General features: G+C 45.4%; 1 protein-coding gene across 1 annotated transcript in view; it reads right to left on the reverse strand.

The window, feature by feature from the left end:
* The window catches only part of Serpine2 (serpin family E member 2), a 57,303-nt gene that overhangs the window by 3,059 nt on the left and 39,603 nt on the right, over positions 1-14,641 (reverse strand). Inside the window, exons 4-7 of the mRNA XM_075951511.1 lie at positions 12,372-12,569; positions 4,191-4,389; positions 2,598-2,698; positions 1,007-1,093 (exon numbers count right to left, since the gene is read on the reverse strand). Of these exons, the coding sequence (XP_075807626.1) occupies positions 1,007-1,093; positions 2,598-2,698; positions 4,191-4,389; positions 12,372-12,569 (585 nt within the window). The remainder of the gene's footprint in view (positions 1-1,006; positions 1,094-2,597; positions 2,699-4,190; positions 4,390-12,371; positions 12,570-14,641) is intronic.

Raw genomic sequence — 14,641 nt, forward strand, 5'->3', positions numbered from 1 at the left:
GATGGTCCTGGCAAGGGGTAGGTTTTCTCTCCTTTAAGCTACCGAGAGGACATATGCAGATGTTCCACTGATCAAGAATGGATACCCGGAAATCCTGTGCAGTCCTGGGAATGATGCCGATTTTTCACATCGTCCTGGGAGAGCAGCCTGATGAGCTATGCTCCTGTACTAGCTATTATGTTTCGAACTAAAGATGGGTCTTTCCAGTCTATAAAGCAGGCAGATGTGCTTTATCCACCTGAGAGCAAGGACCAACATGTAACTGCGCTCAGGCTAAGTCTATAGCACCAACCCTTGGTTTGAAAATTAAGCTTTTTTGGAAGACGAAGTGAGACATACCCACTCAGTTGCAGACCTGCTTCTCGATATATTTGTGGGCTTGACGACTTGTGCTGGTGACAGAGAGGCCCACAAGGATGAACAACATACTATCTGGTTCTTTCCAGTGGAATGCCCACTCCCTTCCTAAATGAAATTCCTACACAAACATAATTTTTTCCCCCTCAGTGCTAGTGTTCAAACCCAAGGCCTTGTGTAACTTGGGCGAGTACTCTACCACTAAGCTATACTGCTGACATCAACATTGTCGTTGTCTTCGTCATTGTCGCCATCATCATCATCATGAAATACTTCATCTACCCATACTCATCATCATCATCATCAACATCATGATGAAATACTTCATTTACCCATACTCATCATCACCATCATCATGAAATACTTCATCCTCCCATACTCATCATTATCATCATCATCATGAAATTCTTCATCTACCCATACTCACTGCTGTCTCCCAAGGATCGTCGTCATCATCATCATCATCATCATCACGAAATACTTTGTCTATCCATACCCATTGCGTCTCCCAAGGGTCAGCTCCCCCCTCCTATCTCCCCAGTGCTCAGCTGGAAATGAGGCTCCCTAGAAGTTTGCTAAGCTGACGAGTGAACTGGAACGTGTCTGCTTTCCTACTAGAAGTTGCCTTGCCATGTGACCGAGCACTTACTTGTTGCTGCTGAAGCTTTGGTTCCATCTTCACTGACTTCAATTTTTGCTTTTTGCAAGATGTGGGAGACATGAAGGCTTTCTGACCCTGTTCCCAGGAAAACACAAAATCAGCACTTGTTCCATGAGCATGCCATCTACAGCGTCAGGAGTAACCTCAAAGTCATGGCAACTCTCAGTTTGCGTAAAAAAAGGGTCTGAAGTAACCTCTGACCATCCTATAGATTAAGGGTATTAGGTGGCTGTCACTTGCAGTGGATTTCAATTTCTGCTAAATGATTTGTAATTGTTACTTCTTGGAGGGATTCCCAGACCCCAAGTGTTTTAGCACCTTTAATCATTTCAACTCAGGCCATTACTAATTTTAAGAATGAAAAGAATAGAGATTTGTGAAATGCCATTTTTTTTTTCTGAAGAAGAAAGACAAGGGCACTATGCAATTACAAATTATCCATTTTAGGAAGGATTGCAGATGGGGAAACTGAGGCTCAAAGGTAAAGAAATCTGTCCCTAGTCACGTGGTTAGTTAGCCGCAGGAAGTGCTGGCTTTCCTATCCCATTACCATCCACCAGCACAGTAGTAGGAGAAAGGGAGTCCCGGGAAGGGCCAGGCACAGAACTGCAGCTGTGTCTTGGGGACCCTCCAGTGAGGGTCCTCATTTCCTTCTCACCAGAGCCCAACAACAAATAATTTCCAGTAGGTGGCACTGTCCAGGAGTGCACGACCTGTCCAGTCAGCACGAACCTGATGGGATATTGGTTTGGATGAAGGGAGCAAAGGGATTTGTGTGTGTGTGTGTGTGTGTGTGTGTGTGTGTGTGTGTGTGTAGGTCACCTGGGTTTGCATTGTCTAAACAACACTCAGCTCTAATATGGCTAGTTGTAACTAGATGCATGTTTATGTGACTACAAGGTTCAAGAGAACAGAATAAAGAGATCGGGGCCCCTGGTCCTCCTGCTTAGCATTTCGACTCTAACAGGTGATCCTGAACAAGAAGTGCTTCTCAAACTTTATTAGGCCAAAGGACCCCATTGAAACAAAGGTTGTGATTCAGGAGGTCTGGATCAGACTGAAAAGATGCATTTTTAACACAGTTCCAGGTGATGCTAATGTTCTGGGCAGGGGACCAGGAATGAAAGGGAGTGGGAAGATCAATGCAGCAGAGAGAGAGAGAGAGAGAGAGAGAGAGAGAGAGAGAGAGAGAGAGAGAGAGAGAGAGAGAGAGAGAGAGACTGTGAGTGTGTGTGCACTTTCAAGCCCAAGGGAAAAGTTTGCATTAGAAAATAAAGAGCAACTAAGTCCTTATTAAGAGGCAAACTATGAGGTTTGGGATTACAGATATTGTTCAGCAGTCAGGCAATACATGTAGAAGTCCTTAATCTCGTGGTCCCTCGGGCCTCACATGAAACACAGGAGTAAATGATGAATGGTGATTGACAGGTTTACAGTCAACAGCATCCTTCGACAATGCATCAAATTAAAACTTGCACAGGTTTAGGGCAAGACACTCCTGATTTTGATTTTTCTTTTTAAGCAAATAAGGACCTGCAACATTTTCTTGAAGTTTAAGTAAGTTTTAAACTCGACATACTTGTGATTTTTGAGAAATTTGCCTTCAATGGCTCAAACATCTCAGTGATGCCAAGAGCTTTCAGTGGCTCCTTCAGATCTGTTTGTGCCACAGCTGTGAACCTACATGAAAACAGAAAATGTGGGGGAGAATCAAAATGCTCTAAATGACTCAAACGTGACAAAATCAGTGCCTATTTACAAACAGATGTTCCAAGGAAGACGTAGAACACCATTCCGAACAGCAGCCTGACTAATGTTTAAGTGCCAGGTAAGTAGACAACACTTCCTCTACTCATTCACAATGAGCATGGCTGTCCACGTGGTACAGTTAAGTAGATAACACTTCCTCTACTCATTCACAGTGAGCATGGCTGTCCACGTGGTACAGTTAAGTAGATAACACTTCCTCTATTCATTCACAGTGAGCATGGCCGTCCACGTGGAACACGTAAGTAGACAACACTTCCTCTACTCATTCACAGTGAGCATGGCCGTCCACGTGGTACAGTTAAGTAGATAACACATCCTCTACTCATTCACAGTGAGCTTGACCATCCACGTGGGACAGGCACTCCATAGCAGATATCTGATTAAATGTTATTCAGCGACTTATAAGAGTGGCTAGGATGTATTTAACATTTAAGAAGCATTTATTTTTATCTTATAGATGTATAGGTATTTTGTCTGCATGTATATATGTGCACCACATGTATACACGGTACCAAAGAAGCCGGAAGAGGCCACCAGATCTTGTGGAATTAGAGTTGTGTGCTACCACATGGGTGCCAGAGACCAAATCCAGGTCCTCTGTAAGAGCAGTAAGCACTCTTAATTGTGGAGAGCTACCACTCCAGCCGCCTTGGGGGTAAGAGGTCTAGTGCTTGTGTGTATAAGTACTACTCTTGATTACTTAACTCAGTGCCTGGAGAATTAAAGCCATTAGAGTTTTCTACTCCCACGGAGCTGTGGTTAGAAGCCCTGGGCAGTGAGAAAGCTGGTAACAATGAAAAGTTCACAAAGGAGACAAATTACATCACTCCCTCCACATACTGGAAAATGGCCTTTGAACTCTCGGGAATTAGGATGCACCAAGAACTGGGGCTGCTTCTGCCCTAGCCTTGAGCCGTAACATTAGAAATTCCACCTATAATTTACTTAGGGTGAATAAAAAAAAAAGCTGCCTTAAATACGGATGCAAAGAACTTAACTGATCTCATGGGCCTTGGGCTTTAGTAGCATCTAGCATCTAGCTGATACCTGGACGATCAGTGACGATCTCTCCAAGCTCCTCAGACTACTGTGTGAGCATCCATGAAGGTACGTGTGTGCTTTTCGATTCTCCAAATGGAAAGAGTTATGTTAGAAATTGTGACAGATTCATGGATTTGCACTTGTGGGGATGTTCTAAGGCCAAGACTGCTTACTTTCACTTAGTATCCTCTTTATCCCACCACAAACGGGCACAGCATAGGCTCAAAGGAAGCTTTCAGAAAGCATAGCCTGGTTCCCCCCCCGCCCCCCAAACAAACCATCTTAGCTCCCTGTTTCTCTTATGTATTATGAGTCGTCCCTTGAACAGTACATCCTTTCTGTTAAGGGAAGGGACACTTACTTGGGCAGAACCAGCTGCATCCTCTTGGGTACCATGGTGTTCATCCAGCTATCGATGGTCTTGGTACTGATGTGGGGGATGATGGCTGAGAGTGAGGTGGAGCTCTCAGTGGGCAGGGCGATCAGCATGCTGATGCTTTCCCCATGGTAGGGCAGCTCAATGAAGTTGTACCATAAGCCATTCGGGGTGCTGGTAGACCCTAAAGAAATCAGAGGCAGATGTAGTGTACACTTGACGACTGCCAGACGGGACACAAGTGGCTGGCGGTCACCAGGGAAGCTGCACAGGAAAGACAGCAATTCAGTCCGCAAAGCTCCCTTTGCTACAAATAGCTCCCTCAGAAGGACAAAGATAAGGACAATGACTTCTTTCTTCCCTGGTGCAGAATTCTCGGTCTTCAGTCTAGACAGAATGCCTCTGGGCATCGCTAAACTCACTTTCATTTTGCTGAATAGAATGTAAGTAGATCATTAGGTACTCGCCACACAGTGCTTTGGAAGGGGTTGACCTTTAATGGGGAAAAGAATAAATTAAAGTTACTTTTGAATTTTTTTTTACATTTTATTTTGTTTTAGAAAACACCATGCATTATGTTTAAGGTGCACAATATGACGGTATAGGCAAGACCCAGCAAAAACCATTTCTATATACAGTGAAGCCAATTACCATCCCCATTACTTTTCATAGTTACCCATTTTAAAGGAAAAAAGGAGCAAGCTAGCTGGGCACCAGGTTTCATTTCTATGTCTCAAGAGTGGATACAGGATGACCAGCTGCCTCATACCACTTATACCATTGACGCCCCCCATAATGGATGACACCGTGAGCCGAAATAAGCCCTACGTTCCCTTAGCTGCCATCTTTAGGTACTTTCTCACAGCAACAAGCAAAGTCACTAACACAGCCACAGACAACAGACGATAACAGCAACTGCATAGTACAACCGAGCAGTCAGAAGGTCCCTGCTGGCATTTCTAGATCGATGGGGGGATTTCTAAGATCTTTATTAAACATTAAACCTTTAAACATGAACTCTGTGAGCCTGATGAGGTGACTCCCTGGGCCTCCCTGTCCCAACTCTCTACACAGACAGAAACATCAGATAATTACAGTATGGACCTCACAAGGTGCTGGGATGGTAAAATGAGAAAAGATAATATAAGTACGAGTTAGCAGGGTGCCCATGGGGCCCTCCTTTACATGAAGTGCAACATAAAGAGAAAAGAGGAAGCGAGCTCATCCGACTTTTCACTGAACCTTTCTTGGTGGATGACATTGGCCAATCATAGCTTTTGAGGTGAGGAACTTCAGACAGGGTGCACCTCCAGAGAAGGAGGAGAGAAGGGCAAAGAGAGAGGACAGCCAAGAGACGAGCAAGCTTTGTTCTGTAAAATATAAGCAGCCGAAGGTGCTAGAATAGCTGACACCATAGGACAACAGAAATGTCCAGGGCCTGGGGGAATCTCTCGTTCTCCCCAACCACAGGCGACATGAGGCTGTAGCAAGCCTTGGAATCCAGTGTGGCCTGATTTAGCCTGGAACTGCTGTAAGCACAAGCCAGCCTGGATTCTGGCTTGGGACTACCCACCAATCAAAGTTAGTATTCTTCCTCTTTACTTCTAGCCGGAGTGATAAAATGGTCTCAGTGGAAACTGAAAAATCAACGAGAAAGCGAGAAAAATACCCAGCTCCTAATGAGCCCCTTTAATCCCTGAGGAACACATCAAGTCTCCAGCTCTAGTGAAGCTAATTTTTAGAAACTGTGAAATGTGGGAAGTAGTTACTAAATTATTGCTCTGGGGTAGAAAACAAAGACCTGGAGAGATTAATTGCTACAGAAGTGTGTGTAATTCGGCTAAGGAGGATTAAAGCTATGAATGATGAGAAGTGTGAACGAGGGCACATGTGGATGGGGGGAAGTGAGCGGCTCACAGGTTAACCCAACCTTGGCTGGGTACTGATGCCATTACTGACCAGTAAAACCAGCATACATTAACCATTCTATGCAGACACACGTCTGCTGGATGTTTGACCTCTTCTATCGATGCATCTGACCCCAGGACTGGGTGACCAGTGCCAGCTGGGTGGGCTGTATCTGTCCATACCCATGCTCTACTCAGCTGGAGAAGTGGGCAGATGGACGGACACCTCTGCTCTCTCTCCCATCCCAGGCACTACATCCCAGACCCATCGCCTTTTTACAGAGTCCAGATGTGAGACTGAGAACACAGAGAACCTGGATTCAGAGCCAATCTGGACCGCTCGCTCAGGCAATGACTTCTGCAGAATTCATCAAGACGACGCACACACACACATGCGGCACAATCAGGCATGTAGCGCAGACTTTCATACTGAAGGGAGCGGAGTCTGACCGGTTTTTGAAATGAGATCTTGGTATTGATTCCAGGCTGACCTCAAGTGAGAGATACTTCTCTGTCAGCCAGTTACAGGGATTACAAAGCGCAGCCATGAAGATGCCCAGCTGCCTCACTTCTGGAACGATCGGTTGCTCCTCAGTTTAGACACAAAGCTGACCTACCATGGGGAACCACACAGTGCCAATGGGTGTGACACATATCCACATACAGGAAAGCTGGGGTCAGGGCACAGGGCCTCTAGCTGTCCCACAGATCTTCCCTTCAAAGATCTTCCCTAAACTGTATAAAACTCAACATCTGCCGAATACACCACGAGCTCTTCTGTGAGGACGATTTTCTACAGAGTAGAACACATGAAGCAGGTCCCTCACTCCGAAAAGAAACAAGGAAGCCCTTTCTCTGAGATGAATGATGTCACAGTCAAGAGTCAAGTATGAGGAATGTGAAGACTGGAGAGTTTGCTTAGAAGATGCATTTACAGCGAGGGCTTTCATGCTAGAAAGGCCCTTTAGGACTCTGATTCCCATGGCAAGTCCTACAAGGAAGGACACAACTCAACTCATTGAAATGCTACAAATGCTTTATGGTCTGTAAAATCAAGGAGAATACTTGAAATGCTATCAGGCAAGCATGAGAGATGGCTGTCCCTGTAATGACCCTTGGCTACCAGTCAAAGTGAATTTCCTGACCCACTTGAATAGAGACTGAAGAATGTATTTGGAAACAACAAATTGATCCTCTGAGGATGGCCGTCTACATTACAGACTAGAGTTCAGGGCAGGCCTGAGGACAGCTGATGGAGAAGAAACGAGGCATAAGCAACTGGGTGAGTCAGAAAAGGCGCTGTGGGGAGAGCTCGCCAGAGCAAGGATACACCTGGTCTTGGGAACCACAGCTTAGCAGACAGCAAAAGGGAAGTAGTATTGGTGGGTAAGTATGAGCTGCAGACAGAGAAGAAGGGAGACTAGAGATGGGGGACTGGAGGTATCTCAGTTGGTAAAGCACCTGCACACAAGCATGAAGACACAAGTTCAATTCCCAGTGTCCCTGTAAAAACACAGACAGGGTGTCAAACTTGTAATTCTAGCTCTGGGGAAGCAGGGACAGGTTCCATGGCCAGGCAGCCTGGCTGAATCGGTAAGCATCAGGTTCTGTGAGAGACACTGCCTCAAAAAATAAGGTGGAGAGTGATTGTGGAATATACCCAAATAGGGACCTCTGCCTTCAGTTCTACACAAACCTGTATACATATGAGCATTGCACACATGCATATACAAAGAAGTCTGGTTATTTGTTGTGTGTGTGTGTGTGTGTGTTTTTCCAGGATAGGGTCTTTACAGTATAAATTCAAGCATTTAAGCTGAGCATTTATAAGAACTCTGATGAACAATTCCTACGTAAGCGAATTTCCTCTAGGAATAGCGCTAAAAGCTTTTACACATTTATGCTAAGGAACACTGACTGCCGTGTTATTAGAGGAAAAAAAGCAACCAACTAGCCACAAAATATTATGCAAGTTTATATTATGAAAAAATATGCAGCTAAAAAAACAGTCTTGTAAATCCTAACGAACTGATGAAAAAACAGGTCTATGACTATAGTAGCTAAGGAACAAAACAGATTGTGGGATAAACATTACACTGTGATCCTTTGCATGCAAACAGGCTTCAAATACATTCTTATGTATTTATAGAATAGGTTGAAAATTATATACCCAGAGCTTAAAAGGGGCTTTATCCTAGGAAGTGGGATTAGAGGACCGCATTTTTTTCCTGCTTTATATATGTGGCAGCTGGCTTCGCAGTGAGAGCCTGTATGTTCTTCCCCTAAACAGTTCTTACAGCTCTTCCTAAGCGGAACTCTATCCTTGAAGGTTTGTTCATTAGGAGGCACAAGTCAGAAGCATTGTCCGCCCCCCCTTCTAGTCTCCACCCTCTCACCCTGATGTTGCCAAGTGGGTCTCCCTAGAGATGCCGAGAAGTAAAGAAGGCAGATCCTCTGAATGGCAGTGTTTCGGCAAGGAGAACCAAGACTTGGCTGAGGCCCCACAGGAGATCCTGCAAGTCATGTGGGTTTGGGTACAGCAACCTCTTGAGTTCTGGCTGGGCACGTTGGCAGAGGGTGAGGAGACGGGCAAAAATGGCCAACAGGCTAAGAGGTCTGTAGCCATGGAAATGAATGCTTGCTTGGAGCCACTGTGGCCTGCTGGACCCTCCTCACAGGCCCAGGCATACAAGCCTGTCACACCCGGACAAGCTGCTTTGGTCCCCAACTGTGAAGCTAGGGAACTCTTACATCACACACTCCAGAAAGAAGCCAGACTCCAAGCTGGGATTCCAGGTAGATACAATGTCAGGTACAGAAAGGAGGGAAAGAAGAGTTGAGCCCATGCTGCTCGCTGTCCTGACTTGCAGGGAAATGGGGTAGGGGCAAGAACACTTACATACTCGGTTCTGCGCTAGGTACAGCATTACCGTGAACAGGAAGCAGACATGCCATCAGGCTGGGGCATCTAAGCAGAGCTTAGTGAAGACATTATATAACACATGGGGAGAACAGAGACACTGCTATGGATGGTTACGGACACTGGTCACCATTCCCAGCCTTAGGGCACAGGTTGACCTAGAGAGAATGAGCTCCGGATCATGCTCCTCTGGAAGGAGCGGGGACTTTTGGGGGGAAGGAGGCTGCAGCCTTGGCGTCATTGTGGGGAGAGATCGGGAAGTTAATGCCCTCCCTCTTCTCCCTTCCCTCCCCAGTCACCAGTTAGGTCTACATGGACCACTCTCATAGGAAGCCAGGGAATAGGAGTTGAAAAAGTCAGTCTCACTGCAGACAGGGTGGCAGGAGGCGGAGAAGAAGTGAATCAGCCAAAGCAGGCAGATCTACATTCTCCTTCCTCCAGCCCCCATCTCCTCTCTCTCCACTCTAAGTGAACTGATAAAAATGCATTTATATCGAGGATGCAGTGCAGAAATAGAGAGTTTGTCTAGCCTGCCCAAGGCCCTGGGATCCATCCTCAGCACCACAAAAAGATGTATTTGTATATACCCAAAGCAAAGTAAACATGTATGTTCTTGGACAAATCAGTCTGAACTCTGAAGAAGCCCTCAAGCATTTCTCTCTGGTAACAGACTATATACTCAAGAAGAGCAGGCTACATTCCTATAAAAAATTGAATGTCAGCAGGGTAGTGGTGGTGCACGTCTTTAATCCCAGCACTTGGGAGGCAGAGGCAGGATGCTCTCTGTAAGTTTGAGGCCAACCTGGCCTACAAAGCGAATTCCAGAACATCCAGGGCTGTTACACAGAGGAAAAGAAAAAAGTTGTATGTCTGAATCTCCCAGAGGACTACCTAAAATAAAGAATCCTTGCATTTTAACCTTCTGTTTTGTTTTTAACAGAATGAGGATTGTATAAGGATCCATTTAAAAGAAAGCACTTCTGTCTGGATATGCACTGGTGGTGCCGCCAGCATCCCAATGATGAGCTCAAACAGCAAAGTCCCAGAGTTGGAAATCAGTGTGACTGAAACGACGTTCAGGCGAACGGAGCTATTCACTATGTTCGGGTTCTTGGGATGAATGCCCTGTGCTGTTGTAAGTATCTAATATTTTTCAGTGAACGTTTATTGACTAGCAAGTCTGGAAAATTCATTCCTAGAAGCCTGACCAGCATCTGACAAGATAGAAAGTGTTCTGATGGTGACACGCAGGAGCCATGACTTAACTTGTACAGCAGACAGCCAGCGACAGGGCCATCTGTGTGGATGTGAGGGTGACTGTGAACGAAGAGGGAACATCTGGAGGCTGGAGAGATGGCTCGGTGGTTCAGAGTGTGTCCTGCCCTCATAGAGGACGAGTGTTTACAGTTCCCAGCACGCACCCATGTTAGGTGGCTCATAACTGCCTCTAACTCCAGGCTCCGGAGCATCGGATCCCCTTTTCTAGCTTCTCTGTGCACCCGTACACAGGCATACACAGAGAGAACAAAAACAAAAAATAAATAAATTCTTTTTTAAAAGGGAGGATAGAAAAGGAATAGAGGGGGGTATTTGGCACCCAGGGGGCCCAGTATAGACCAGACACTTGAAGCCTGTCATACAGACAGGGAGAGGAGATTTAAGGTGGATCAAGAATGCTCCAATGAACTGAAATGTAAAAAAAAGAATCAGTCGTGGTTATCTGTGCTGCGGAAATGATGGCACGCATAGGAGACTTTTCCCCTCTACCTATAAGGTTGACGATACATGCTCCTTAAGAAAAAGTTCAGGGGCTGGAGAGAGGAGGAAGAAAGCTTGGTAGGCAAACATGAGGACCTAAGTTCCAGTCCCCAGCAGCCACATAAACCTGGGAGACAGGAGGGTGGTTGGAGTTTTCCGGCTGTTACTCACAGGCGCAATGAGAGATTCTGTCTCAAAAAAATAAAGCAGAGAATGTCGAAGTAGGATCCCCCCCCCGCCACACACACACCCTCCACGTCCTCCTCTGGCACCCACAGGTATGAACACACCTACACACCCATACACCACACCAACACGCACACATCCATACACAGGAAGTTTCAACTTCAAGTGAGGAAATCGATGTTAAATCCCATCACTGTGAACATTTTCCTGAACATTCTCCAAGACACATCTGTATAGACGAATGTACAGAAAGTATTTATGTGAGCATGGTTCATTACGGCATCTGCTGTTTTTTTTTAACCTGCCTTCTGAAATCCGATACACACTGCGCAATCTGATACACACTGCATAATCTTTCTTTTTATGTAGGGCTAAGTCTAATTACCACCTGTGTTCCAGGGCACAGCCATGCTTCAGAATTCATGGGATTTAGCATGCTGATCTCCCTCATCCTAAATGTGATCTTCTCAAGTACCTATATATATATCCCACTGAATATGCTAAATAGTCTGCAACCTACCAAACTTAATGCAACATGAATAGTTACTTCATCATATTATTAGAGGCAATGACAAGAAAACATATCTGTGTGTGTTTGATATGCAGTTAATTGTTCTTTTTAAATATTTTCCATCTGAGGTAGGTTAAATCCAGAGATACAGAACCGGGGTCTCTGAATGCAGCTTTGAACCAAGTTTCTATTTGCCAGTGTGGGATTATCTTCAGGTAGTAAGTTCTCTGGAGGGGAGCTGCTGGGCTAATAGCATAGAGAAAGTCCTCTGGTTTATAGGTCCCCACTACCAGTAATGCTCAAGGAACCTACCCACCCCAAGCAGTAGCCATAAGTGGACTTTATAAGCCTTCCTAATTTTTGATAATGCGAGGAGCGAAAAAGAAACATAATTTTTATTTAGTAATATGTTTGCTAAGGGTGATTTGGTAGATTGCTTCCTATGCTTAATGTTCATTTATATTGGTTTGGTTAGTTATCTTTCGTCCCACATTTTCAATCCAGAAGCCCACACATGTGACATGTTGATACATAATTGTTTTGCATGGTACAAAGACTTAGGCGCTTAACAAAATCTTGCCTCGCCTGGGGGGGGGGGCGCACCTTTAATACTAGCACTCGGGAGGCAGAGGTAAGGCGAATTTCTATGAGATTATCCTGGTCTACAGAATGAGTTCTAGGACAGGCAGGGCTACACAGAGAAACCCTGTCTCGAAAAACCAATAAGGGGTGGGGGAAATCTGTGGAGTATTGGCATTTCAGCTGTGAGCCGCCCCCCAGCTTTTCCCCCTAATAAAGCTCTGCTCTTGAATAGAGGCACTGGAGAGCCTTGCCTTTCTGCTTCCAGCACATTCTAGAATAGACCTCACCCAACACGCACTCACCAGAACGGAACACGGAGAGCTGGGCCAGCATGGGCACCTGGTAGGGTTTTCCATCACCTGCCACAAAGGTCCGTTTCTTTGTGCTCTCGGGTTGAAACCTGGATTTCCACAAACCCTTGAAATACACTGCGTTGACAAGGACCAGTCTGGTGAGGGCGCCATCGATCAGATTTGGGGAAAGCAGGTTGTCAATCATGCCTGTAAAGTCCAAGAACAAGGGAAAATATCAACACGGGAAACCACACTGAGGGCAAATGGCAGCTAGCGGCAGAGACGAGAGTGAAAAAAAAAAATCTTTTTTTGTTTTTTAAAGACTTAAATCAGATATTCTGGTCTCCGGTGGCCTAAGCTCTCTATGCAGCTGAGAATAATCGCAAGTCTGACTCTCCTGCCTCCACCTCCCAAGTGGTGGTGGGATTTTTGTGTGGGGCATCATGCCCAGCGTATGTGGCATGGGAAACAGAACCGAGCAATCATTCTACCAGCTGAACTACATCAACAGCTCCTTAACTTGTTTCTTTTTTGTTTGTTTGTTTGTTTTTTGTTTCCCAAGACAAGGTTTCTCCGTGTAACGGCTCCGGCTGTCCTGAAACTCGCTTTGTAGCTCACGTTGGCCTTGAACTCACAGAGATCTGCCTCACCCGCCTCTGCCTCCTTCAGAGTTCTGGGATTAAAGGCATACGCCACCACTGCCTCGCTCTCAACTGGATTTCAAAAGCATACTTTTTTTTTTTTACTAATTTTTCTCGTTCAAATTAAAAAATTTCAAGTAAAACTAAAAGCATTAAAATGACTAAAAAAGGCTGTTACTAGTTAGTTAAGAGTTTACCAAGCCTCAGCTCAAGAAATCATAACTAGTTCTCTAAGCCCCTTGTTTTAGAACATTTTTATGCATCTAGAATAAGCTATGTTTAATTACGAATTGTTTTAGATGTTTTCACTGACAACTGCCACGCAGCTGCCGACAAGTGTCCTTGGTGTTCGTGAGAGAACCAGTTTTGCTTGTCTTTGTTTGAAGCAAAGGTTCCTGCAGTTCCCATCAAGGTAAACAACCCAGCCTGTGAAACGTCAAAGCTAAACTTCATTTCTTCTAAGACTTCAGAGACACCTGGAACCAATCCTTGCTCATCACAAGTCTCCTGATGACTCCAAGAACTGAAACTGAATACCATGTCCCCATTTAAGGGCTGGGCATTGAGCTAGGCTCCAGGGGTACAGAGACGAGAAGAAATGGGGTTAGCTTGCAGGAAATGACTTCAAAGGCAAATGTTCTTGTGCCAGGATGAGCGTATGCCAGGATCTCATGTTAGAAGTGGAGGAACAAACAAGTTCTTCTCAGTTCAGAGGGTTGGAGGAGTTCTTCAAATGCCGCCCAAGCTTAATGTCCGGGTTCCTTTTTGCTTGGTTTTAGAAGGTTTAAAAGTAGGGGCGTAGGCTGGGCTGCAGTGGTGCACACCTTTAATCCCAGCACTCAGGAAGCAGAGGCAGGCGGATCTCTGTGAGTTTGAGGCCAGTCTGGTCTACAGAGCAAGTTCCAGGATAGCCAGAGCTACACAGAGAAACCCTGTCTTAAAAAGCCCCCCCCCCCCTTAAAAAAAGGAGAGGGGTATAAGGTGTATGTGTATATTAAATAGGAGTTCCTTATACCCAACACTATTAAAATTTAATTTGCTTGATTTTAATCCATACATATAGCAACACATAGTATGATATCTGAAATGATGACAGTAAAAACAACAGCTTCCACGGAGGCCAGATGGCTAATTTAAGCAGAGACTTTCATGACTCTTAGAATGAAACTCAAGAAAGAGGAGTCCTATTAGGCTAGGAAAACCTTGGAAACTGGTAAACAGCACAGGGGCCGTTTCTGGTACTCGACATGTGGTCTCTTAGTCAGTACTCTTCCTTCCACAAGGGGGCACCAACACCACCCAAGCCTGGTCCTGGAAGAAAACTAGAGACTATAAAAGCCCATCATTCAGTTCAGGGCAAGCTGGCCTTGCAAACAGGTTCCTCCAACAGCACTGCTTGGAGCTCATGCCTGGTGCTCCGGATGCTGCTTCTGCCCTTGCAGAGAACATTACTCAACTGAATTCATCCTTCTGTTGTATCCCATACCTCCTGTCCCTCCTCCCCACCTTGTCGCTCATTCTCCAGAGTCTGAGGGTTAGTGCCAGCAGCCACCATGATGGTTTTTATTCCAGCCAAGTTGAATGAGTCTGACTCCTCCAAATGCACCATACATTACATCACTGCAAGGATTTTACCAT

This window comes from Microtus pennsylvanicus, chromosome 17, assembly GCF_037038515.1.
Source record: "Microtus pennsylvanicus isolate mMicPen1 chromosome 17, mMicPen1.hap1, whole genome shotgun sequence".
Taxonomy (NCBI): domain Eukaryota; kingdom Metazoa; phylum Chordata; class Mammalia; order Rodentia; family Cricetidae; genus Microtus; species Microtus pennsylvanicus.